Source organism: Oculina patagonica, chromosome 13 (assembly GCF_052425735.1).
Source record: "Oculina patagonica isolate OP01 chromosome 13, crgOcupat, whole genome shotgun sequence".
In the NCBI taxonomy this organism is placed as follows: domain Eukaryota; kingdom Metazoa; phylum Cnidaria; class Anthozoa; order Scleractinia; family Oculinidae; genus Oculina; species Oculina patagonica.
In genome coordinates this window covers 20,313,521-20,339,515 of record NC_135770.1, presented here as the reverse complement: position 1 = coordinate 20,339,515, position 25,995 = coordinate 20,313,521, and the positions used below count along the sequence as shown (strand labels likewise).

The window sequence follows — 25,995 nt, the reverse complement described above, 5'->3', positions numbered from 1 at the left end:
CGAGTAAAAGAAACTGGTTTAAAAAAGGCATGGCAGTAAAATAAATGGGCCTACACTTCATTTCATTTTTCATTTTATTTATTTATTCCATTCTAATATACAATTATATTATTGCTTGCTCAGAAACATGGATCACTCCTCAAGTCGATCTAGCATACCACGCAAATTGCTCAAATGTATGAACGTTTGCTGTCCCTCGAACGTTATTCACGTTATATTGGGCCTTCAATTCACTTTTATTATGTTTTCTTGCCACTATTGTCGACTTGTCGTGGAAATACTCCTGTCCTAAATGCCCTTTATAAGGAGTATTCACTTCATATGTCGGCACGTCTTGTTTGATCTATGTGTTTTTGTTGTTTCAGAGCCCGTTTATGTTTCCTTTAGCAACATCATTATGATTGACAATATTCAGTCAAAAAGTGTTCTTTAACTCATCATTGAACGAATTTTTCACTTTGGAAGACCTTGGAAACAAGCAGTGAAAAACAAATTTATAACTTTGCTAATGTTCGAGTTTATTTGTATTGATTTCCATTTATATGCCTTACGAAGTGAAGCTGCAAAGTAAAGATGTAGTTTGAAATTGGAGTTCCTATCTCAGTCTTGGGACCGGTGATCACGTGTTCCCAAGCAATACTAGTGCGCTAAGCAATTTTAGTCTATTTAAGATCTTATGTCCTCTGTTTTTTGTTTTTACAATTTTAATAATTCTTGTCATGAACTGATCTCACCTCACTATAGATAACTTTTCTCGAGAGAATATCAATATATAAATCATAATGGCAACAGAATTTTGAGCTCAAGCTGTACAAGGGAACGTGATTTTCTTGGCTTCAATACGTCTATTATACAAACAGTTTTATAATACATTAGAGGTTTGCCTCCCTCAGTTTATCTTATTTATAGAAAAGATTTTAAACGATTTTTTATTGCTACCTCAAAACAAAACAATAATAATATTTGTTTCCTTTGTTTCAGTGGCATGCCTGTATACTAGCTATCTCGAAGAGATATGAAGCTAAGTGCATGACCACTATAAACAACATTTCTTTTATTTGCATCCATGCGAAATACCTGAAAATGCCATTATATATCATCACTGGTTGTCCTGAACACAGATACCGTTTTGACAGGCTTGCTGGACGAACACGTTATACGTACGTATACTGATTTTGTGCAACAAAGGAAACCGTCAGGAGAAATAAGAACTGTATTCTACACATGGCATTTTCCTTATGAACACATTCTAACATTCTATTTTCTAACAACATCGTTCCGCATTGCACTTAAGTTTTCTCGCTCAATGTCATGCTACACTTATTCCATGTCATCTAACTCCACACTACTAGTTTCTACCGGAATACTGTAGTAATTCATAGATTCCTTATTAATCTGCGATAGCTCCAAATAAGGAACGTCTTTCTGTAACATCAGCTCCAAGCTCTGACGAAGCTGGCTAAAAGTTGGTCTTTCTGTGGGTCTGTCATTCCAACATGTCTCCATCATCTGGTACCTTGAATCACAAAACAAACAAAAAATAAAATAAACAAACAAATGGGACTCAATTGCAAATGACCAACGATTCGGTGTACGAGTTCAGGGCAGTTCTGCTACAAATTGCAATCTGTACTGGCATTTGGGAGGCGCACATGTGGCCTAATGATTAGTTTGCGTTCTTGGGTAAAACAATGTATTCCTACAGTGCATCTATCCACTAAGCTCAGGAGGAGAAGAATCGGCAATTGGTGGGGCAGCGAGACAAAAGAATAGGGGAGACGTGCGATTAGGCCTAACATTCCACCAAGAAGAGGTGGCAATACTCCTTATAACGTTGTGCGATGAACACCAGAGTTAGCGCTATATGGTAAGCCATTTTGTTTGTAGACAGACGATGTAACTATAGCATGTCAAAGTGCTGGTAGAGGGATGTGCGAACTCATACGACACTGTAAGCCATATCATGTACAAATATAATATAAACGATTTTTATCGTACTAAATTAATTTTTGTAACAAAACATGCTTTTTCCCACGTAGAATTTTTCTTTTTTATCAGGAAATTTTGAGATTTTGAGAATGCTATTGCGAAGTATCATTCTTATTGAAAACTTACATCTCATCGGAGCAGAAACTTGGCTTTTTCATACGATATCCTTGTCTGAGAAGTTTGTAAAGTTCAGCGTTGGTGACAGTCGGGTAAGGAGTGCCACCTTAAATCAAAACGAAGAAATAGTTACCGTACGACTTTGAACTCGTGCTTAAAATTCCCTTATTAGGTCTCCCTTGTTTTACATTCACCTTTCATTTGTGAGAAGGACATGGACATTTGACCAAACCTTGTTAAACTTGTTTGTATGCAAACATTGAGCTTTTCCAATTCCAAGCGTAATAAGTTTTCAATAAGTCACGACACAATTCGTTGGTATATTTGCACGTCGAGCTCACTGATTAATTAAAAAACTATTACCTTCTGTGAAAAAACGAAATTGTTTATTGAAACGTCAGGATTTTTGTTCTATTACTGCAAATGTGTGCCGGCATGCTGCAGTATGCTGCAGTCATTTCCGCAGGTATACATACCGAAAGTTACTATTTCCCACAAAAGTATTCCGTATGCCCACCTAAAGAACAAAAGCAAAAATTGTATAAGTTTGTGTGCCTGGTCAGCATTTAATGGACTGGCTGCGTGCATCGCCAGTAAGCTATCCTATTTAGTTTCGTCACTAGACATTCCTTATTTTAGCGGACGCGATGTTATCGTTTACTTGTGAAAACATGATTCGTGGCAAGTCTGACACAACATTTCGTCCTGGGAAGGGACTCTTGAGAAACCCTTCTGCTTTGGCAAACTCATTGATCATTGTACTCAAATTCTAGTTCACACCAGAATGTAGTAAAATTTGAAAACGAAAAGATCTAACTCAATGCAAAATTAAATTGTCTGTAATATTCTGTTTCTTTGTTTTCAATTTCTTTACTTTTTTATACTCGTGAAATGTAACCAACTGACGTATACCACAAAAAGAAGTTGCTTTTGAAGGACAATATTGCTATGTCAAAAGCAAATTAAAAAAAAATCATAAACCTTTGAATAATCTAGTTGACTATAATGGCTTGAATCTAAATTTGTATTTCCCAACTCTGCAAGCGGGGAAGTGAAATCTGCAATACCCTGAATCATCGTAAAGGTTATTCCCTAACGATTTCTGTGAAGGGATAAATTTCAATGTTGTGATTTTCACTCACACATCACTCTGTGAGGTAAACACTTGGTCATAAATGGCTTCAGGCGCCATCCATTTGATGGGCAGCTTTTTCTGTTTACTGCAGTGGTACACTTTCTCTTCGTACACGTGACGACTGAGACCAAAATCTGCCACTTTTACTTCCTTGTTATCTCCAACGAGAATGTTACGAGCAGCCAGGTCACGATGGACGAAGCCTTTACCTGACAGGTATTCCTGTTAAACGTGTTAAGTGGAAACATTACATTTATCCTTAACAAATAAATAAATTTAATTAATGTCACAAGGGAGGAACATTATTTTCCCAGGGTGCTGCTTCACTCTCAGAAAAAGGTATTTGACATCATGATGAACATTTTTGGCACATATTTGTGTTATGTCGACACACTGTTCAGCGGTCATGAAGAGAACCGAACAACCAGATCACAACTAGGGAATATTGCCTAAATTTATCAAACATAGAAATCCCTACACGTTTTCCCTTAGATATTCTTTTACCTTCTGTCATTCACTACTAACTGTGACAAGCATTTAGGTGTAATTATGTATTAAGAAAGTTAAACTACCTTAGGATTAAAAAAGCAAGTCTATAATATAAGATAGGTTTGTTTAAAGGATTTCACATTCCTGCTTTCTCTTAATTGTCCATTTTTTCTGTAACTTCTATGTGAATTACTACCTTTGAAATATGGAATAACGAGCATGAAATAACATACCATGCCTTTTGCTATTTGCCATGAGAAGGACAGAAGATCAGTTGTTGCAAAGCCGTTGTGCTCTTCTCCTTTGCCACTATCGCAGGCACCGCTTACTTCACTGTTGTAACTCACGGTTAGCTGAACATCTTTCATCTCGATCATATCTTTCTCCATTTCAGAACTTCGTTGGAAACATTTTGTTATTGGTTCTGGGGACGGCTGCTTGTTGGATGCTTTCTATAACAATGAGTAGTAAAGACGCCTATATAATTGATACCCTAGTAAATCTGCGATAGAGGACGCTTGGCGGATCGACGGTGCAAGTAAATTAGCACAACTAAGGTAATCGGAAGTATTTCTCTGTCTAGGATGTAATGCTAGCTTAAATCAGGTTTAATAACCTCTAGTTCATCTCCTAGCTTTTCTAGAAATGCCCATTTATTCAAGAGCGAGGTATCGTGTACTGAACGATTTCAAAGTAAAATATTATACTTCACACGCCACCATGCTTTCTTATCCAATAAAAACAACAAATTAGTGGATCATACCTGAGATAACGTCGCATCCTCGCCGAGATTGTCACAATACTGAGAGCAGTGTGTCTTCTTTTGAACCTCCAGTGTAGAGTTGGTAACCTGCAAAAACTATCACAAAACACTAGAACGTAATACGGATATGTTATGTAAAAATTTTGATTCGGCTGTAGAATGCAAATAAAGGTGCTTTAAACATGAGCTGAAACTCTAGGGATTAAAAGGGCTCTCTGGGCTGAGATTCTCAGGTATTACTAATGTTTGGATTTTGGCAATTAAATTTGAGGGCAGCTTTCTGGTTCTAGACTGAGTGAGACGGGGGACAGTTGATAGAAGACATACCGTGAATAAAACGACCAAGGGTGAGTTGGAAATACCTTCATTACTTCTTATATAAAATTTATTTCAAACAAACCTGATTTCTTCTTTTCCTCAAATAGTTCAGCAGGTCTCCGTTTGCGAGATATTCCACCACAAGATACATGGGCTCAACAGATGTACAACAGCCCAACATGTTCACTATGTTTCGGTGAGATCCAACTTCCTTCATCAGTTGAATTTCCTTCAGGAATTCTTTCTTTTGTTCATTGTCTGCTTCCTCTTCAAGTCAATACCAAAGATGGAAATTAATATCAAAAGTCACCTTACACCCAACACTATAACTGGTCTACTTAACTGGTTATTAAGTAACGTCATTATTTCTTTCTTAAATGTTTAGTTTTAGTTTCGCCCACTTAAGTCTGTTAGTAAGATTGCTGGAGGTAATTTGCTACTTCATGGTAACAACACGGCATTGCTATACTTTTTAATTTGACAGAAACGCGGAAACACAGCAATTCAAAGAAAACCAACAGATTTAGTATTCTTTGGTTACTCGGTACCATCAAATTGACTAGAATCTCATTTGTGTCTTAATGCTTTGATTCCACTCTGTGAGTTGCGTTGATCCAGGTGCACCTTCAAATTGTTCCATTTTACATTTAAGTGACATTTTGCACTTACCACACAACATTTTAAGAGCGACAGTTATTTTCGGCCTTTGCAGTTTCTCCTTCCCCTGGCTTTTTGAACGTACTTTTGTTTCGCGTGGGGAGTCACGTGATTTCATTTCCGCTATGTGCACCTCACCAAACTGACCATGTCCAATTTTCTCTAAGCACGTGATTTCATCTGGGAGAATTTCCCACTGGTCAACTAGACAAGCATCTTTTCTAGAATGTAAAACGACAGCACCACAAGCATTTAATGCCCATCAACTTTATAGCGATTCCAGCTACTTACCTACTGAGTTTGAAATATTTAAAGTACTCTTGATAAGTGATCTACATGCATTCTATTCGCTTTATGTTATTCCTTGGAAACCAACACGTATTTTTTATTCCTTTTTCACTTATTGTACTAATGTGTAAATTTATTATTCTTTAATAATGTTATAATTAAGAGCAAACATACCTACTTTACGTAATGTAAGTGATGTGTGAATGTTTTCTCTCTTTATTCATGTTTTCCTTTGATACAATGTTTTAAAACAAATAAACAAGCTGTACACAGAAAGTGAATCGAAGTCCAAATGTTTTTCATTCTCGAATACCAAGCTTGCTCAATTACCTATTAAGTCAATTATCTATTAAGTTATTTATTTTTTCTTTCCTGGTATACCCCCTCCAAATATTACCTATATAAAATTGTTAGCACTGACAAATGTCCTCAAATCCCTACAAATTAGGAACGAATATCTGGCCTACCGCCATAATGAATAGTGTATTACCTTCTTTGACGGACGCGTACACCAAATTCGAGTAAACGTCTTTTCTTGACCATTAACACTGCAATAACTATAACAACGACGACGGATGCTAACACCACCAGTGTTGTTAGCAAAACAGTGGAAGAACTGGAAATGGATTCCTGGGCAATTGAATTTTCCGAGTGGGGTCCTGGCGACGTTGTAACAAGAACAGCTGCAATGAGGAGCAAAGGGAATAAATCACGTGACTGTGATGTCCCAAAAAGCGATTTCTGTTCGTCCGCCAAAACAGTTATCCCTGACATCAAAATCAAGCATTTATAAATGCTGATGTGGCCGCATAGCAGAAGTGGCTAATTAATGTAATTTAACTTGTAACTTTTCCCTTCTCGATAAAGGGTCCATCAACGATAAAGGTATTCATGTTTATGCAGATGAAAGATAGTAAGGATTAGAGGCCGAATGGCAAATGACTTATCGGTTTCCTCGCTAAACGCCGGTTTCTGTAGCATGAATGAAGCAAACAAGGAGTATTGCCAATCCCTTCTAGATGACATGCTAGTCCTTTCGAAAGGAACCTCCAGCACCAGTATTTCAGGTTTCTTTATCAGTTTGTCTGTACCCGTTTATACTCGGAGGTTCCTTGTAGAGAAGCACTGTGACAAAAAAATTGCCTTGCCCAATGCTACTACACATGCCGTACAATGAGCCCGACCAGTGCGTGAACAAGAGTCAAACACGCGAACCATCAGTGGTATTTTCCATGCGGACGAATGTTATTCAGCTAGAGAAATTTGGTTGAAAAAACTATACATGCAGTTTCTGCGTGTCTGAAAAAATCATAAGCTCTCAAACACCGTATTTTACCTTTGGATAAAGCTTATAATGTTCCTCTTATTGTTAAACATCGTTAGAATTCTGTGTTTATTATATATATAGCGAGAATTTTAAGCAATAAACCTTGCAAATAGAATTCTATATTTGCTATATTTCACATGTGAAAAAAGCGATACGTCCAATCAGCTTCGCGTATAGCTTTCTTCACATGTGAAAAATATAACCAATCAGCGCCTAGAGTAGTACGACTCAACCAATCAAAGCGCGAGAATTCAAATGGTTTCCAACGAGGTTGAGAAAGCGAGCGACAAGTTTGCTCTCGACGGCAGTTTATGTTTTGAAAACATGGTTACACGTTTTCTTCCTTTACAAAAGTTTGCCTGTTAAGAACTTAATGGAAATGCAAGCCAACAGAAACACGCTAAGCAAAACATGAAGAATACAGCAGCGATAAAAATCATCCTTCAAAGGCGGAGTGAAGACAGGCGAAGGCGAAGTATCGATAAGTGCAAGCGAAGACAAGACTTTCATCGGAACTTACAACACATCCGCGGACATTCTAAGAATATTCAGGCACTTTTGGGATCGTCTTGGTTAAGTAAATCGCATTTTTAATTTGGATTTACGTCGTAATTATTGTTTAATTAACCAACTCCTTGTGTTGTCACAATTTGTTCACAATTCGCCAGTTGACTCGCCAGTAGTTCATTCGCTTGTGGCGAAGTTTCGTCGATACGGGGGGAGTGCGCATGACTCCACGTGGATAGGACGTTTCCTCCGAGCTCTCTGCCATTTTTGTTATTTTCCCGCAATTAATCGCAGATGTTGCAGCTTTTTTTATATTAATCTATTTATGAGTATACCAACAAGGTCTAGAACGCGAAAATTGGAAATGACGGCCGACTCTGTCAAACTGGACGACATTCTTGCAAAGATGGACGTGCTTATTACAGCGAAGACCGAAATGTTAAACAAGCTTGACAAGCTGGAGAAGGCGCAAAGCACAATTAACAAGGACGTGGAAGACTTGAAAAAAAGCTTTCAGGAAACAGACCTGCAAATCCAGGAGTCTAAGTCTAATTTACTGCTGAAAGCGGATAAGACGGAGGTTGAAGTTCTGAAGGAGAAGATTGACGACCTAGAAAACCGCTCCAAAAGAAACAACGTGGTCATCTGGGGCATTCAAGAAGGCAGTCAGAAAGATTATACCTCGATGGAAGAATTTATTGAGGTTGAACTCTTTCAAAACCACATGAATTTTGAAAGGAGAATTGAAGTGATGAGGGCACACAGAACCAGCATTAAACGAAATCCTTCTGAGAACGACACGCCGAAGCCAAGACCGATACATGTGTACCTTCTCAGGTACACCGACAAGGTATTTCTTCTCAAGCAAGCGGCAAGCAAGTTAAAGGATAACAAGTATAAAGAAGCAGGAATTTTCATATCGGATGATGTCTCGAAAACTGTACGCGACGAACGATCGAAGTTGAGGAAAGACTTTCTTCCAAACATCAAAGCAAAGCCTGGAGTACAGTTCGCATTTATACCTTGGAGTGTTCCCGCCAAAATCTTGTACAAGGAAGAAAGTGCAGGAAACTTAAAGTCATTCTATTTACCGAAAGTGTAGAAGACATTGTCAAGACATTACTCTATTACAAGACCGTGATGACAATTATTTATTCAAAATTTCTTTAACCTTTAGTTAACTTAGCTTAACTTAAACTATCGGCGAAATTGGCTAGAGATCTCGGCGAAAGTGTACCGGATACCTGGCAGGCAGAGCTGCGGTGAGTACGCTTTCGTTTTCATGTTTGTGTGTGTGTTTGTTGTACTGTTTTTGTTTCGTGTCTGCAAAAGTCCACATATTTTGCCAATTGCGAACTTATCAATTGCTCAGACATGCTAATTTTTTGAAAACTTCAACAATGACATCTCTCAGGGGAAAAACATTTCCTAGGCAAATGACAAATGGCAAATTCTAAGATCAAACCCGATAGTCTGAAACTGCTATCTCTTAATGTGAGGGGCCTCAGCAACTTTCGAAAACGTAGGGCTATTTTCACCTGGTGTAGAAAACAAAAAGCAGATCTTATCTTTCTTCAAGAAACGCATTCAACGGAAAATGATGAGTGTAAATGGAAAAAAGAATGGGGCTCTGAAATCATTTTCTCCCACGTAGTCCATGAGCCAGGACCTCAAAAATCCATTTCCGTAGCACCCCCAACCGAACAAAGTTTCCTTGGTATCAAATTAAAGCTCAGGGCCTAGTGTTTAATATTCAACTTGTTTCCAGCTGCGAAAATGGAGCTTAACGGAGAAAATGAGGTGTCTTTAAGGAGGGGTAGGTGGGGATAAATTTGATACATCAGATCGGTGTTTTATTACAAACTTGATATCTATAACCACATTACATCATCCTTCATTAAATTTGGAGGGATTAAACAATCAGTATAAAAATATCTGGTTTGTAGCCAGGCATGATAAGATTAAAAATATATGATAAAAGTTGACACTGGCTAAAATATTTTTTTCTGCATTTTTTATTCCTATAACACCAGGGACGCCGTTTTAAATTTACATATTGCTTAAGAAGGCTACAGCAGTAGCCGAAACGTCCTGTAAATATTTTAGCCAGTGTCAACTTTTATCATATATTTTTAATCCAAACAATCAGTAGTACTCTTTTATATAAGGTGCTATTTAGCCAATTAGCTGTTGCCACGGAGATGGTTGCTAGGGCCTATTTAAGTTACAAGGAAACTCCAGATGTTTGTCAGTTTAATAAATTAAAGCTGTGATATTGCAATAAAGACTTATAAACAGAAGCAATGTACAAGTTAAACTACTCTCCGATAATTTCGCAATATATAAGTTAATATTTTCTAGCATTTGGAGATATTAAGCACCTTAGCAACCATTTGTTTACATGCAGACCTTTTAACAGCTGTGCAGTACGCACACGGTAATTTTCAGCAATTACAGCAGTTATAAAATAAATATGTTGAAAAAACATTGGTTAGAATAAAATGCAGTTCTTTGCTATAAAAAGCATCGATCTTGAGAGTGACAAGACCGTTAAAATACAATTGGCGTAAAGAATAATAATAAAGAAATGATTAACATGTGAAGAAACCATTAACAGATTCCTATTCAAACAAAACGACACCTTTACTAACTAACACAAAGTCAGAATTCTTCCGGATCACTGTCATCTCCGTCGATGTCCTCCATGCTTGGCCTGTTGGTGCAGCTGCTGTCTTCGCAAAGACATGCATCGCTGCAAGGCATGCCACCTCTCACACAGGAACAGCGCTGGCTCCTACACTGCCCCTTGCACCCACAACAAACAAGCTCCATTACTGCTTCAGGAGGTCGGTTTGTCCAGTCAATGATCAGTTCCTGGCCCTTCAGCAACCATCGGTTACCAACTGGACTGTGGACTGCAGGGTTTGCCTCTAAAGCATTCCTCCAAATATAAGCCTGCAAGTTTGCGCGCTGTATATGTTTTTCGCGGGCTGCCTTTGTTGATGGAAGGTGGTGGGACTGTATATTCTTCATTTTGCAAAATAAGTGATATCTGACTTCATTGACATCTTTCCCTGCCTTTCCATACATACAGCACACAAATTCTTCAACATCTGCTGCATCTTCATCCCTCACAGGTACATTGTGGCCAAGGGGAAGAATGAGTTTTCGCAGTTGTTTGTTCTCTCTAACAAGCCTAAAAGCTTTTGTTTTTCCTTTGCCGGAAAAGGCACTGACAGAATCGCAGCCAGTCAGTGCATGAAGGCGAGAAATTGAAGCAGGCAAGTCTTGTTCTTCCCACTACTTAGAAATTTCTTCCACTGTCGTGGGCAACGTTTCTGAGAGCTTCTAATCTCCACAACAATCTGCCCATCCCGACTGCGCCTGCTTCTTTCAGCATTTTTGATTGAAATTACAGGGTATTGATCCCCGACAAAGTCAATTCTTGTTGCATCGCTTCCTGCTAGTGAAACAATTCTATCAAACACTCTTTCAGCTAATGTACTGAATTGGTCTGGTACACTTGTCATTGCCTGAATCACAGCCATGGCGTCAATGATGGCACATGTAGAAGAGGTAAAGCGGGCAACACTGGAACATTCTCTTCCAACAGCTTAGACAAAACGGCTTTGTTTGTTTTTGCCAGTGACCCATCAAGTGCCGCTAAAGACCACGGTAGCGGGCCTAGTTCGTGTGCAAGCAAGTCTCTGATGTCCACCTTTCGATTCTCATCTGGAGTCTGACCAATTACAAGAAGTCTGGCGAAAAGGTTTCTGTCTGCCTTGAGAATGACCTCCCTGTTTGATGTCTTCACGGCCTTTGATTTCGCTGTATTTGTAAATGTTTTCAACTTAAGTTTGGGGAGGGTGTCGTAGAATCCAGTAGATCCTGCTGCAAGCCTGTCACGAACGAACGATCTAAGGGCTGCCTTTCCTCTCTCTTTTGCTTCCATAAGATCCTTTGTGATAATTTCATCTGCCACGCACCCTGAACTGAGGCTAACTAATTCTTCTGAGGTCTCAAAAGGATCTTTAAAACCATTTATTGCCTCAACAACTTTTGTTACATCTTCCTCGTCCCTTTTCATACGTGTTTTGCTACTTTCTTTGTGCGCTGTACTTCCATCGTTTCTCGTTCCTGCCATGTCCCGGCATTTGTCTACAAAAACGGCACGAGAATAGGCGGTGAGTAGCCAACGTTGAACAGCACCTTGTTTTAAACTAAAACCAATGATTCCACCTTTGGTTTTGGTGTTTCTATTCAATGTCTGCTCAATGGTCTGATCTACAGGCACTTGGGAAAAGCCGTGTCGATCAGTTTGTTGCACTCCAAGCTCCCCATTTGAAAGTAAATAATAAGCTTCTGGGTGTGTCTCCTTTAGGTGGATCATGTGCATCAAATAGACCGGCAAGTAACGTGAGTAATTTGTATGATTGTATGCAAAAAACCAGGGAAGCATGTCTTTGATGCAGTTTAGGTGAAGTACCCAGTTTCCCTCTCTTGTTGCCCGGATAAAATTCATGAGCAAAGCAACCATCTCCAGATAACTGTTCCAAAAGAGCTTCATAGGACCGTTATCTTCTCTACAGTATCTTTCGTACAAACTGCAAATCTTCTTGAAGTCAGCAAGATGTAAAAGACCTTCAACCGTTGATGGACATAGTTCCTTCCGGACATCTCCAATTGCTTCAATTACAATCGCTTCATTTATCTCGTTTCCCGACCCATCATCTAGCCATTTTTTAAACCTCTGCCACTGGATGCGGTGCATTGCTTCAAATACGATCTAAAACGTCAAAATTTAGAAGGAGTATAAATATTATGTAATAGTATTACCTAATGAGACTTGATCCTGAAACAAAAGTTGTTGTTGAACAGGCTCAGCAGTCAGCAAAGATGCTGTGTTCTTTACTAGTTACTTTATTTGATCATGAAATATATTATAAAAATATATAAAATTGTGTGGTTAAATTATATTAACCATGTAGCTAGGTGTGAAATACCTTATGAACGCGTATGAAACGGTTGTAATGCTTTCCTTTTATCACACCATTGACAGAACCTGCGCCAACAATGCCACTCTCCACCAATATGTCTGACAACCCGGCGTTATCAAATCGCTTGCCAATGGCGGCACTGAACGCGCATATGGTGTGAAATGCGCCCAGCCTCAGAACAATGCGCTGGAACCTCTCCTGGTTTTTCCAAATAATCTCCAAAGCTTTAGCATATATTGCTTGGTCAAAGACAACAATTGCGTCTTGCTGGTGTAGCTGATTTGCCATCTGAAGAGACTTTTCAAGGACAGTGTAAACTGTGCCTAGTTCGGTTGGACTTCCGTCGATTATTTGGCAATAACCAACTGAGCTTTCTCTGGGCGCATTTTCTTTCTGGAGCATCGTGTTAAATGCACTCCACGAGGGTACGACTTGCGACACGTCATCTTCAGATACTTCAGACAGGGAATCCCGAAAATTTTGTCGGCAAATCATCCACGCGAGATCTTTCGACTTTGGTGATCTGTAATCATCTGGGCAAGACTCTGTGACTTGTTTTACATCAATGGCAGAATTTGAAGCTGGTCCCTCTCGACGGGTTGGATGATATGATAACACCCCTGCGGTCAGGCTTTGGACTGATCGCTGTTTTGTTCGAGGCCTGCTCTCAAGTTTGACTGGAGGTGGAGCGCAGGTAAGAGGTTTGCGCTGTATCACTATTCCGTTTGTGCAGTGTGTTGTCCCTTTCCCTGTATTAAGAAGAGTTGCAAAGTATTAATATGAGAGTATTTAGTAATTTACCACAACAATCTGACCAGGAATATATGTTCCTACATGTAAGACCTGGGTGAAACAAACTGCGCGTCTTTGTGGACGTAAACACTAATGTTCCGATTGGAAGAATATGTTACTTTTGTACTTTTATGAAATAAATACGGCATTTCGCATGGTATTTTTTAGCCTATTACTTCGTCAAGTTCATCTATAATTACCATAAATATTATTTATACTGCACCTGATAATGTTTCTTCTTGTATGTCGTTCTTGTCCCAGCAAAAAATCGCAGGAACATTTGGTTCACACACGCTTGGAAGGACGACTCCATCTCTTTCCCTCTGTGCCTCTTGCTCAGCTAATGCTGTCTCTATTTCCTCCACCTGAGAATAAGAGAGTCCATGGCCAAGCCTGTTTAGAAGTGTGATGACTTCTGCACTCCCAGTTAAGCTTTTCACTGCAATGGGTAGTGTGACGTGTTTTGGCGTCTTGATTCTCCCATGGCTAGCGCAGTGAATCAAGTCCTGACTAATGGAGAAAATGATTCGCTGAATGTTCTCGGGAACCTCCGTCGCTTTCTCAGTACAATAGTCTAGTTTGAGACACAGGATCCAGGCAAGCAGATTGTACAGAAGGTCTGGGATTTCGATGTTATGAGCACCTACATCGTCGGGCGTGGGAGGCCATGGCATTGAAGACTTCACGTCACCCAAAAGACCTCGTATGAGCATTGCTGTCTGATACACGTGCAAAGGCTCGGTTGTAGAGTGCGAGCTTGGCTTGCTAACACTGCCAACAGGTGTTGCATCACAGTGCCCACCAAAGTCACGTTCAAACCTGCTGTATGACGATTTAAGCAACGCTTCGACTAGTTCCCCATTCTTAATGTCAGAACTGAAAACAAGTTCTGAATGATTTTGACATAAAGGTTGATGAAATGTTAGTCTGTCAGAAAAACAATTTTTAAGTCTGCTTTTAAGTTTTGACGATCTATGACCTGCATTATCAACACCATGACAGGATAGCATCTCGAGGTATCGTTGAAGCAAATCGGACATAGTGACAACTTTCAAACCCTCAAAAACTTCATCGTTAACAAACTCTTTCATTGCCTCAAACGCCTTGCTGTACTCATCATCACAATCTTCGTCCAGTTCAGATTCTTCTCTTTCCAGTTTAGCTATTGCTTCGTGACGTAAGGCATATTCTCTATTAGCAGCTACGGTGGTACTTGATGTTTCTAGCTTGGATGGCGATTAGCATCCGATCATCGCTTCGTATTCTTGCTGCTTTACGGAGTGATGTGATGGCTTGTTCACTGATACCCTGGCAAAGAGTCTCTCTTGTTTTAGATCCTCGAGAACGTTGAAACTTATCTTTTTGGCAAATGGCACATTTTTCAGGATTTGTCACCGAGATACTAGATCGACAGACGCGCTTTTTCACAGGCTCATCGATCACTTTCTCATCTGCTGCCGGTTTTTTTCTCGCTGCTCTTGCCACGTGGGCCTTATTTGTGTATGCTTGATAACACTTCTTGTGATATCCTCCTTTAGGCTCTTCGCTCCAACATCCTTCCATTACTCTTAAGACTTCATCTTGCCTCTGATTTGCACAGAATTCAAATGTTCTCCATGTTTTTTCGGAGAAAAAACACAATTTTCTATTATCATTTCTGACGTGGCAAAGGCATTTACTCCAATTTGGCTTACTTGCACTGTCTGATCGACCACGTTTTCTTTGTGGAATATTTAGTTCAGTCATAATTGCACTCAATAGTAGAACCACTACGCAACAGACAAATTGGTTCATGCGGCTACATTGCGAGAACCAGATATTCAAGTTTCTAAACAGTAAAGGCACTCGAAACCGATGAAACGAAACCCGCACTCAATGTGACGATATTCGGACCAGAACGATTGATGCTGTATTAATCGTATTATCCTATTCAAATATAAGCGCGAAAAACCTCACTTCATAATTGCATAACAATATGTGGACTAATTATTACCAATCTGGCACGTGCAAATGTTCCAGAAAAGGAAGCCACAGATACAGAATAATATATATAAAGAAAAATATTCGGAACTAAGGGAATCTTTTTTCTCTCTCTCTCTCTCTGTTTATAATTGATATAATAAATTATAACAGATTACTTTTCTCGATTGTCACCAATAAAAAAAATGATTTCTGCATATGATGCTCTCGTTTGACTTTTAAATGCGCAATTTGTTACAAAAACGTTTTAGTTTCGCTGTCAGAAAATATCAAATACGACTACATTTCGCCGATCGTACCAGTTTTACTTCCCAGCTATTGAAAGGTCTGTATGTAAACAAATGGTTGCTAAGGTACTAAATTAGTCAAGATGCAAGAAAGTATTTGCTACTTACGAAATTCTTAACTCGGAGAGTATTTTAGGTTATTCATTGCTTCTAATTAAACCTTCATTGCGCCGTAATAGCTTTTATTAAAAGCGCGACCATTAAACTTCTATTCTAAAACCTCAGGATTTTAAGTGTTGTTGTTTCAATTTCAATATGTCTTAGCAACCGTATCGATGGTGACCATTAAATAATCAAAAAGCATCTGAAATTAAAAAGTGTAATTGTTTGTTTAATCACTCCAAGATGAAAAAAGGCTGGTGTAATGTGGTGAAAGATATGACCTTGTTAAAATATACCGACCTTGATGTTTCAAACTTATCCCCACCCACCCCCCTGTAAAAACACCTCATTTTCTCCCTTAAGCTCCATTTTCCCGGCTGGAAACAAGTTGAATATAAAACTCTAGGCCCTTAGCTTTAATTTGGTACCAAGGAAACTTTGTTCGGTTAGGGGTGCTACGAAACTGCATTTCCAGCCACTTTTCACGAATTGGCTCATGGACTAACGGGAGCTCGAACGCCAGAGGTGTTGCTGTATTAATTAAGAGCGGTCTGGACATTGTAATTCAACATGAGTTTCTAAAGTCCAGTGGCAGGTCGATAGTACTTAAGGTGAGAATAAAAGACAAAAATTATTTATTAGTAAATCTTTATGGTCCAAATAAAGATGCAGAGGCAGTTCGATTTTATCAAAATCTGTCGGCAACATTGCGAGAAATGGATCCTGACAGTGATGACAATATCATCATAGGCGGAGATTTCAACTGTCCTTTAAATCCAACCTTAGACAAAAAGGGTGGAATACTAATTCCACGCCAACATGTGATCAATTCAATAGAAAACATTCAAAGTGAATTTAGTCTTCATGATATATGGCGTATTAAAAATCCGAACACTTGTAGCTTCACATGGAGCAAAAGCCACCCTTTCATCTTTTGCAGACTTGACTACTGGTTAATTTCAGACAAGTTAAATGACTTAGTTACGCATGTTGATATTCAAGCTTCAATAAAAACTGACCACTCGTCCATAATATTAGAACTAGAAGATATTAAAGATAGTCAACGGGGACCAGGTTTCTGGAAACTAAACACTTCCCTGCTGGCCAGGCCTGATTATGTTGAGATGATAAGTAAAGAATTACCCAATTGGCTGGAAGATGCAAGAGATCTGTCAGACAAGCGAGCAAAATGGGACTGGCTTAAATTTAAAATCAAAACTAGCTCAATTATTTATTCAAAGCAGCTGTCAAAAGACCGACAGAGAAGGGAGGAAGAACTTAACGCCAGGCATCAAGACATGCTAAGAAAATTTCAGGAAAACCCTTGCGAAACAACTAGACTAGAAACTGAAAAACTTAAAAGTGAGTTAGAAGCATTATATGACGAAAAAGTAGAGGGAATTATCATTCGCTCCAGAGCAAGGTGGCACGAACATGGTGAGAAAAATACTAAATATTTTTTAAATTTAGAAAAGCGTAATAATGTTAAGAAGCATATACGTAAACTGTTTGTCAGTGGGTCCATCTCAACTGATCCTTTCGAAATACTCAACGCTGAAAAATGCTTTTATAGAAAGCTCTATAGTAAACAAAAAGTTAATCTAAACGGTGATGAAGCTAATTTCTTTTTTCAAAATCCAAATTTAAAAAGACTCTCCGAGGAATTAAGCACAAATTGTGAGGGAGAGATAACTCTTCAGGAATGCGAAAATATATTAGGCTCTTTTCACACGGGTAAAACGCCCGGAAACGATGGAATTCCAATAGAATTTTATAAAGCATTCTGGCCTTTATTAGGCAAATTTATGGTTGATTAATTTAATGAGGCTTTTTACAAAAAGGAAATGTATCACTCACAGAAACAAGCTGTTATAACACTTATTGAAAAGAAAGGAAAAGAAAGAAACTATCTTGAAAACTGGAGACCAATATCATTGACTAATGTAGACGCGAAAATTACATCTAAAGTAATTGCAGCTAGAGTTATTAAAGTCCTACCGGAAATAATTCACTGTAATCAGACCGGTTATGTAAAGGGTAGGTTCATTGGCGAAGCAGCAAGATCAATTATAGATATTATGGACTATACAAAGAAGCAAAATATACCAGGTATATTACTTTTTATTGACTTCGAAAAGGCATTTGATAGCATCGATTGGGAATTCATGTTAAAGTGCTTAGACGTGTTTGGTTTTGGACCTAGTTTTAAAGGATGGGTAGAAACATTTTATAAAAATATATCTAGCTGTGTGATAAATAATGGGATGTGCACATCTTACTTCAAAGTACAGAGAGGAGTCAGGCAGGGCGACCCATTATCACCATATCTCTTTATTATTGCAGCTGAAATTTTAGCTACTGCGATTCGAAGTTAAACAGAAATTCAAGGACATAAAATAGGGCGAGAGGAATTTAAATTCGTACAATATGCTGACGACCTCACTGTGTTTGTGCCAAATCTTGATTCTGTACAACGTACCTTTCATTTGCTATATCAATTTGAAACTTGTTCGGGTTTAAAGGTCAATTATACCAAAACTGAAGCTATGTGGATTGGCTCTTGTCGAAATAATACAGCGGCACCTTTGGGACTTAAATGGGTAAATACAGTGAAGGCACGTGGAATAGTTTTTACATATAACGAAACTGAACAATTGCAGAAAAACTTTTATGAAAAACTAAAAGATATTAAGTTGCACACGCGGTTATGGCGTTGCAGAGGTCTTTCACTGCTTGGAAAAGTTACAATAATTAAATCCTTTTTGCTTTCGAAGATGATATATGTATTCTCAGTTCTCCCAACTCCACAAGATTTCATCAAGCAGATTAACACTATTATATATAACTTCCTATGGAATGGGCCTGACAAAATAGCACGAGCAGCAACAATTAATGACATTAAATTTGGAGGGCTAAGGCTGATAGATGTAGAAACTTCAATTAAATCTTTAAGATTAGCCTGGCTTGGTAGAATATTTTCTGAGGGCTCTGCACCATGGAAAGCTTATATTAATCAAATGCTTGACAGTTACGGTGGCACTTTTCTATTGAGATGTAATTATGATGTTAACGATTACAACTTTCAATGCCCTTTCTATAGCGAATTTCTCCAATGGTGGGCTGATTTTAGAAATGATTCCTCTACCAGGCCTCTTATATCTGAACGTATAATCTGGAACAATAAGCTAATTAAAATAGATGGTAAGAGTATATATTTTGACAATTACGTTAAAGCTGGAATCATTCTAACCAATCAGATGCAATTTAATAAGGATAACGTGGAATCATATAATAGGGCAAAAAATGAAGGGTTGAGACACACAAATTTTTTAACGTGGTCAGGGATTCGATGTGCAATTCCCAACCACTTAAAAGCCTTAGATGGAAATGAAAGTGAAATAGATTCACTAACATTTCATTTTAATGAAAAGCTACTTGACCCAGTAACTTGTAAAAGTAAGCAATTCTATGAACTGCTACTCTCAAAAAGGGCAACGGTATCGAGGGGTTTTAATAAACTTAAAGAAGATTTTGGATTAGATGATACAACTGTGTCAAAGGCTTTTCTTAATTTAAAGTCTATTTTATCGGAAACCTTTGTTAGAAGTTTTCAATTTAAACTGTTAAATGATATTACATTCACTAATACGCGGTTAGCAAAAATCGGTTATGTTCCAAATGATACTTGTACATTTTGTAAAAATGAGTCAGAAACAGTATATCATTTATTCTACCACTGCTCTTTGACACATCTCTTTTGGGAACACTTTAAAAATTTCTGGTTTGTATTAACAGGCCAACAGGAGGAACTTACGCTAAAAGACGTGTTCATTGGGAAAATAGAAAAAAGTGATTTGTTGAATTATTTTTTAATTCTAGCAAAATTGCATATCTGGTTGAGTCGGAAACATTCAAAAATCCCAAATATTGATGTATTTAAAGAACTAGTTGATCTAAAATATAGAACTGAGAAGTATATAGCAGTAAAATAATATGCAGAGCAAATTTCAGACTAGATGGCATTTATATATAAGTAATAATAGCTAAATCATAAGTTCTTACGAGTAAGATAATGGTAAATAGATAAGATAGTACATAGGTATATTGTAACGGTGTCATTGGTATATATGCACCGCAAATTTGTATATAAGTCTGTAAAATTGTAAAATTTCTGTTTGCAAAACAATGGCAATAAATATGTGGAAAAAAAAAAAAAAAGTTTCGTCGATACGATACGAAGTTTTTAACGTAAATGTAACGCAGTGTGTTTATTTAAATAAAGTTTTTGTCTAGGAGAGTTTGTCGCCAGTAATTTTTCTTTTTTACGTGTTCATTATTGAAATAGCGAATTCGCTTGTAAAGCTATGTGCATTTGCAGCTTTGTTTTCTCGCGCCGTTAACTGCAGCTGTTGTATGTCAAAGGTTATAAACTCAGTTGTAAACTGGAAAAATCGGCGTAAAGTGTTCAATGGTTAAATTCTCGTTATATATATAATAAACAAATTACAGCATAGAAAGTGCTTTGTACGGATTTATATTCACTCGTTGCAAAACTTTGGAAAACTCACTCGTTCGCTACGCTCACTCGTTCGTTTTCCAAAGTTTTTCAACTCGTGAATATAAATCCGTACGGCGCACTTTCTATGAAGTAATCTATATATATGAAATGAATATATAAAATTCATATCTTTGTACTGCGGATTAACATTTTAAGCAAATGAAAGATCATCGCAGTAATGCACTCAACTTAAGCAGTTGAGAAAAGCAAGCCTGAGAAAAATTCAGGCTTAGCGGGAATCGAACCCATGACCTCTGCGATACTAGTGCAGCGCTCTAACCAACTGAGCTATCAAGCAAACTGAGAGCTGGTCACTTGTGAATTCTGTGTATGCTACGAAATGTTACTGGACTCTGTACACGTAAACTTACGTATCTCAGGCTCTTTAGTGATATTGCCTATGATCGTCGGAATGACGAGTTCCTTGGAGCTTTCCCCTTCAGAGTTTTCAGCAGTCACAATAACCTCATACATCCTATCCAACTGTACTTGCAACTGGTACCACTGAACGCGTTGCATGTAGTACGGTTGAAACCTTCTTCTACTCCATCGTTCACTGTTGTTTCCTTCATTGACGATCCTTGAATATATGTTGTTATAAAAAATATTACATCCATGGTCGTCAAAATTTTTCCAATAAATTGTAGCGATGCTTGAGTCCAGGTCTAGAATGACGTTGGTGATTTCTGGTGGGTCTGGCACGGCTGGAGAATATGGAAAACGGATATTTTAAGAAATATCATTCACAGATTACCCGGAACAAGTTTCTTCGACTACAGAATAATTTCGTTGCTCCATATCCGCGAGAGGAGGCCGTCCAGGTGATAGTAGTCCTTTAAACCCAGTCGGTGCTACCAGGCTTAAACCGTTAACAAAATCAAAATTGTATTGTGAAAATTCCATGTACATTTGCTAAAATGCGCTTTTAAGAATTCTTACACCTAAACAGTTATACAGTATAAATATCTGTAAATGAAAAACAATGCTAAAACAGACATGTTAGCAAATGACTAAAACTTGCAGTGGTTTTAAATACCACAAGTTATCATTAACTTGGCAATCTGGTATTCAATAACACATTGCAATCGCTTTCTCTTAGGGTAAGGTTTTAACTATTTCATACCTGAAGGGATAACAGTAAAGTTTTGTTGCCATGGTGACTCGACAGGTTTCCCGTTCAAATCAAAAGCAGTTATATGAATTGAGTAGCTTTTGTTTCTCTCAAGAGACAATCCGAAAGCGCTTAACTCAATCTGAATTTTCTCCTTATATGCCCGGCCCGCCTCTGAAGACTTTATCTCCAAGACATAATAGAGCTTTCCTGCACAAACCACTTCCACAGGAGGCAACTCCCATATCATTCCGACACTGCTACAGTTTGAATACACTTGTGATACAACAGGTGACACGTAGTTGTTTATCGTACCTAACGGGGAATGAAGAGGACAAAATTACGCAAAAACCGCAGCTTGAGGTGGATGGGGATAGATGTCGTTATCACAATCTACACGTTATATTTTTTGTACAGGGCGACCAGAGTCGTAACAGGCCTGCAAGAATACTTATATCTGAGATGGTGGGGCAATCAGATGGTTTAAATGCGAAGGTGAAGGTTACACATGCTTTAAAAAATGTAAATCTCGTCTCTTTGTACTAAAATCCGGTTCGATAACCATCCTTTCGTGCTTCCATTCTTTAGTTCGTTCGCTTTTTCTGTCACTCGTTTGCTCAAACAAGGAAAAAAAAAAATAACCAAATAAATTACAGAAGGCTTTCAACAAACGTCTCTGAAATGAAAGAGAAATTCGTGTCCCGAGCAGGATTCGAACCTATGTCTCCCCGAACGTGATATCCACTACGCCATCGGGGCAACCCCTTTGAGACGTGGTAACTTATGGATGTGAGCTCGCGCATATTAAAGCATACCTGAGATGCAACCATCCAACCTCCAAATGAGTCTTTCGAAGAAATAAAGCATGATGACTTTAGCATTAAATGGAAACTCGGAAAAAAATTCCGATGGTGGCATCTCAGGTATGCTTTAATGTGACTGCGCGATGCAGTTATGAGTCATGTGCCTGTCCTTATTTGACTGTGTGACTGCGTGATGCGGTTCTAGTCAATACCCACAATTCGACCTTGTTCACCACAGAGTTTCCAGTAGCTCAGTGGTAGAGCATCCGACTAGATCACGGAAGGTCGTGGGTTCAAATCCCATCTGGAGCTCGGAATGTTTTTCCGAGTTTCCATTTAATGCTAAAGTCATCATGCACTAAATCAGTTACACACTAAATGCTATCAAAATTGGAGACGTTTCATCAGAATGCCATCGCATAGGTGGTAGTAGCAGTAGCAGTAGCAGTAGCAGTAGCAGTAGCAGTAGCAGTAGCAGTAGCAGTTTGTAGCAGTAGCAGTAGCAGTAGCAGTAGCAGTAGTAGTAGTAGTAGTAGTAGTAGTAGTAGTAGTAGTAGTAGTAGTAGTAGTAGTAGTAGTAGTAGTAGTAGTAGTAGTAGTAGTAGTAGTAGTAGTAGTAGTAGTAGTAGTAGTAGTAGTAGTAGTAGTAGTAGTAGTAGTAGTAGTAGTAGTAGTAGTGGTAGTAGTGTCTTTATTTATAGAGGGTAGCACTTAATAGCTATAAAGCTAATAAACCTGTGGCCCTCCTATTTACAATTATTAAAAAAAACTACGATATGCAATAAAAAACCTACGATATAAATAATATATATTATAAGAAACGAATTATCAATCAAAAAACTAATTATTAAAAACTAATTAAAATATCTGTATTCGAAATAAGAACTATCTTAAATTAAAAAATCAAACCGACAGTTTCATCGAATTATGCCCCAGGGAGAAAATAGCTATTCAGCTAAATTTCCCTGCATAATAGCATACAACATACACCTCCTCAGGCCCAACTGCCCTACCTTGAACACATGCGAAGTAAATCCTCTTCTGGCATCGGGAATACACTATACCACTCATATACATGTTCTGTAAGAATGTGCAATTTTCCAGTGGCTCCTTTTTATCCCACGCGAGTAGGTCTCTCAGTGCAAATTTAATTAACACCGCTGTTTGATATATGGAGAATTGTAGTCTGCAGAAGTTATTTTCAATTTGAAGTACTTTAGCTCCAAGTTTCCTGCAACTTTCTTTAGGGTCCGCGATTGAGTCATGAGTGATTTCTGACGATATCAGCAAACAATCGCGGCCATACTGGGTCCATCCAGGCATGCACCGTGCTGCCAAAATTATAGATGTTATGCATTAGAAAATAATAGAACAATCTGCTGTCTTTCTGTGTTAAGTGTTCAAGAAAATCTAGACAAAGGAAGGACAGCCATAAGTGTTGTAGAAGCAAGTGGTAAGTATCTAATTCATAAATCCGTAAATAGCTTACTACCAGAAGCTCAGATTTCACTTACCAGCTTCACGTTACACAGACGACAGGCTTAGCATCAATAGCTGTAAATCTTTTTTTTCATTGCATTTCAATTTCTGTTATTTTCCGACTTTTTAAACAAATGCTGAAATCCAAAATGGCGGAAATAAGATCACGGCTCTAATGATGTCATATGACGTCACAGCCAACAAAAAATAGGCTTTCTACTCAGTGCAAAAAAGTTTTGCTGGGAGTAAAAAGAACGAAAACGCTGGGGAGAGGTTCCATTCAACCGCCCAACCACCACCCGGCATTGTTCCACGGTGGGTGTATGAATTTGCTTGTACGTCCGAGGGTTAATAGTTTAACGCTACCAGATAGCATTTGTTGAAAATAGTTGTGTTAAAGTAAAAGCCGTAAAAAGTGGCAAATAAAGTGATTGATTGATTGATAAATTGACAGTTCAGTCACTGTTTCTTTTGGGTGACGATTTCGGATGCGTGGGATCTAGCAGTTGTTTCAGTGCATGAACGAAAACATCTGCTAGATCCCAAGCAACACTCGCTAGAATGATAATCGTAAATTGTAATTTCTCCGACGTTCATTTAAAAGATTCATGGGCCAACAAAAATGAAAATGAAACCCTGGAGCAGTACTTATGAAGTTTCTTTTACCTTAGTTGCATGTCCACATTTTTGGGATTTTCTTTAATTCCTACCGAAATTCACTCTTAACTTTGTTCTTGCCCTAATTCTTTTAGTGTCCCTCTTCCCCCAGCATAAGTACATAAACGAGCAAACTGGATATGGGACGGCCCAATCTTCTGACTATAAAGAAAATAACCGAAATCAAGGTAGTTCAGCATATGCTTTTTCGGCGCATTATAATTATTTGCTGGGTTTTGACGTATACGTAATTGATCAACCCAAGCTAGTTCTTTTAAAATGCTTTCGTTAATGACTTACTTTCGTTTTCCTTTACTGCTTTGAAGGAGAAATGTCCTAGGAAGGCTTGATTGTTGACTCTGCACTCGTTAACGTTCACCCAGAGACCTCTTCCAGAGGACAACACCGACCAAGGCTCTACTCCATAACCGTTTGTACCACCCCAGAAATAACCAATATGGCGGCTTTTTGAAAGCATCCCATCGCGAATCGTCATGAAAAATGAAACACCATTCCGAATGGCCGGGATGTGTACAGTTAACTGAACTTGATACCCATCAGGGACAGAAATAACCCAAGTATAGTTGACTCTTGATGATGTCACGTTAGGATAGTCTGGGTTGTTAAATTTTCCACCGCTGCCATTGAGGTGAACGGTATGTGTAAAGCATTCTAAAAACAAAAAAGGTGTTTTAAAAAAGTTTTAGATTTTGATGAGGTATGTTTATTTTACTTAAAACAGTTTTTAACGTTTTTATATTGTACATAATTTTTACATAATTTTATTGTCTCAGGACTACTTTGGATACCAGCCTCGTTGCTGAATGAGCTACCCTGGAAAAAAAAGTTATTTACTTACTTACTTACCTGACAATTCCTCAATGTTAAAGACGTAAAAACCCCTCACTGTGTGAAATTTGGTTTCATTGCCATTTTAGTCGCCGGAAATATATCAAGTCAAATATTTTTGTTCACAGAAGTCTTTTGCCAAGGTCTTAATGTGCTTGATTGTTTGGTTGATTGATTGATTGATTGATTGATGCACGTCACACCTTTGAATGTTTACAATCCATTAAGTAACTTTTGTTTTTTCCTACATGACCATATTCAGCTGCAATAACACAACTTTATTACATAAATTTTATTTTTGAAGAAATAGTGCTTACGACTGAATTGAACGAACGAACGAATAAAGGAACGAATTAAAGAACGGTTCGACTAACTTTGACTTAAATCCTTATGATTCAGCGTCTTAACTAATGTTAGTTGCTCCTATGGAAACAGTATTCGCGCTTTTTATAACTTGGCAAAAGTAGTCATGATAGAAGAAAAATGTTTGTAAAAAAAGAACTGAGACAAAACCTAAAACTAATAGTCTCACTGATTATTACACATACAAAAAAAATCAAAATTTAAAATCAGAATGTCAGGTTTGGACTTTTGTTGTTGTTCGACACCTGTCAACCTGGACTGTATGTTTTCATCTTTTTTTATAAAAGCCCTGTATGAGGTTCTCAAAATCAGATTGGTGTACTTCTACCTTTGACCTACCTTTGCAAGCAACTTCCTTGAAAATGAAATAAAATATCCACATCAAAGACAGCAATAGAATCTTTCCAACGCGAGCCATCGTTAAAAT

At 38.1% G+C, this 25,995-nt stretch overlaps 1 protein-coding gene and 1 non-coding gene across 2 annotated transcripts; one reads left to right on the top strand and one right to left on the bottom strand.

Annotated features, from left to right (window-relative positions):
• Positions 1 to 113: 113 nt before the first annotated feature.
• LOC144634384 (uncharacterized) lies at positions 114 to 25,995 on the bottom strand. The gene is made up of 14 exons (XM_078493336.1): positions 25,908 to 25,995; positions 24,657 to 25,028; positions 23,234 to 23,551; positions 21,430 to 21,732; positions 20,678 to 21,010; positions 6,247 to 6,439; positions 5,481 to 5,689; positions 4,894 to 5,078; positions 4,494 to 4,580; positions 3,964 to 4,182; positions 3,249 to 3,463; positions 2,583 to 2,623; positions 2,116 to 2,212; positions 114 to 1,516 (listed from the first exon to the last, which is right to left on the bottom strand). The coding sequence occupies exons 1-14, from the start codon at positions 25,984 to 25,986 to the stop codon at positions 1,321 to 1,323; spliced, it is 2,847 nt and encodes a 948-aa protein (XP_078349462.1). The 5' UTR covers positions 25,987 to 25,995; the 3' UTR covers positions 114 to 1,320.
• Positions 22,460 to 22,532, top strand: Trnas-aga (transfer RNA serine (anticodon AGA)). Its single transcript has one exon. It is a non-coding gene; the product is annotated as a tRNA-Ser (tRNA).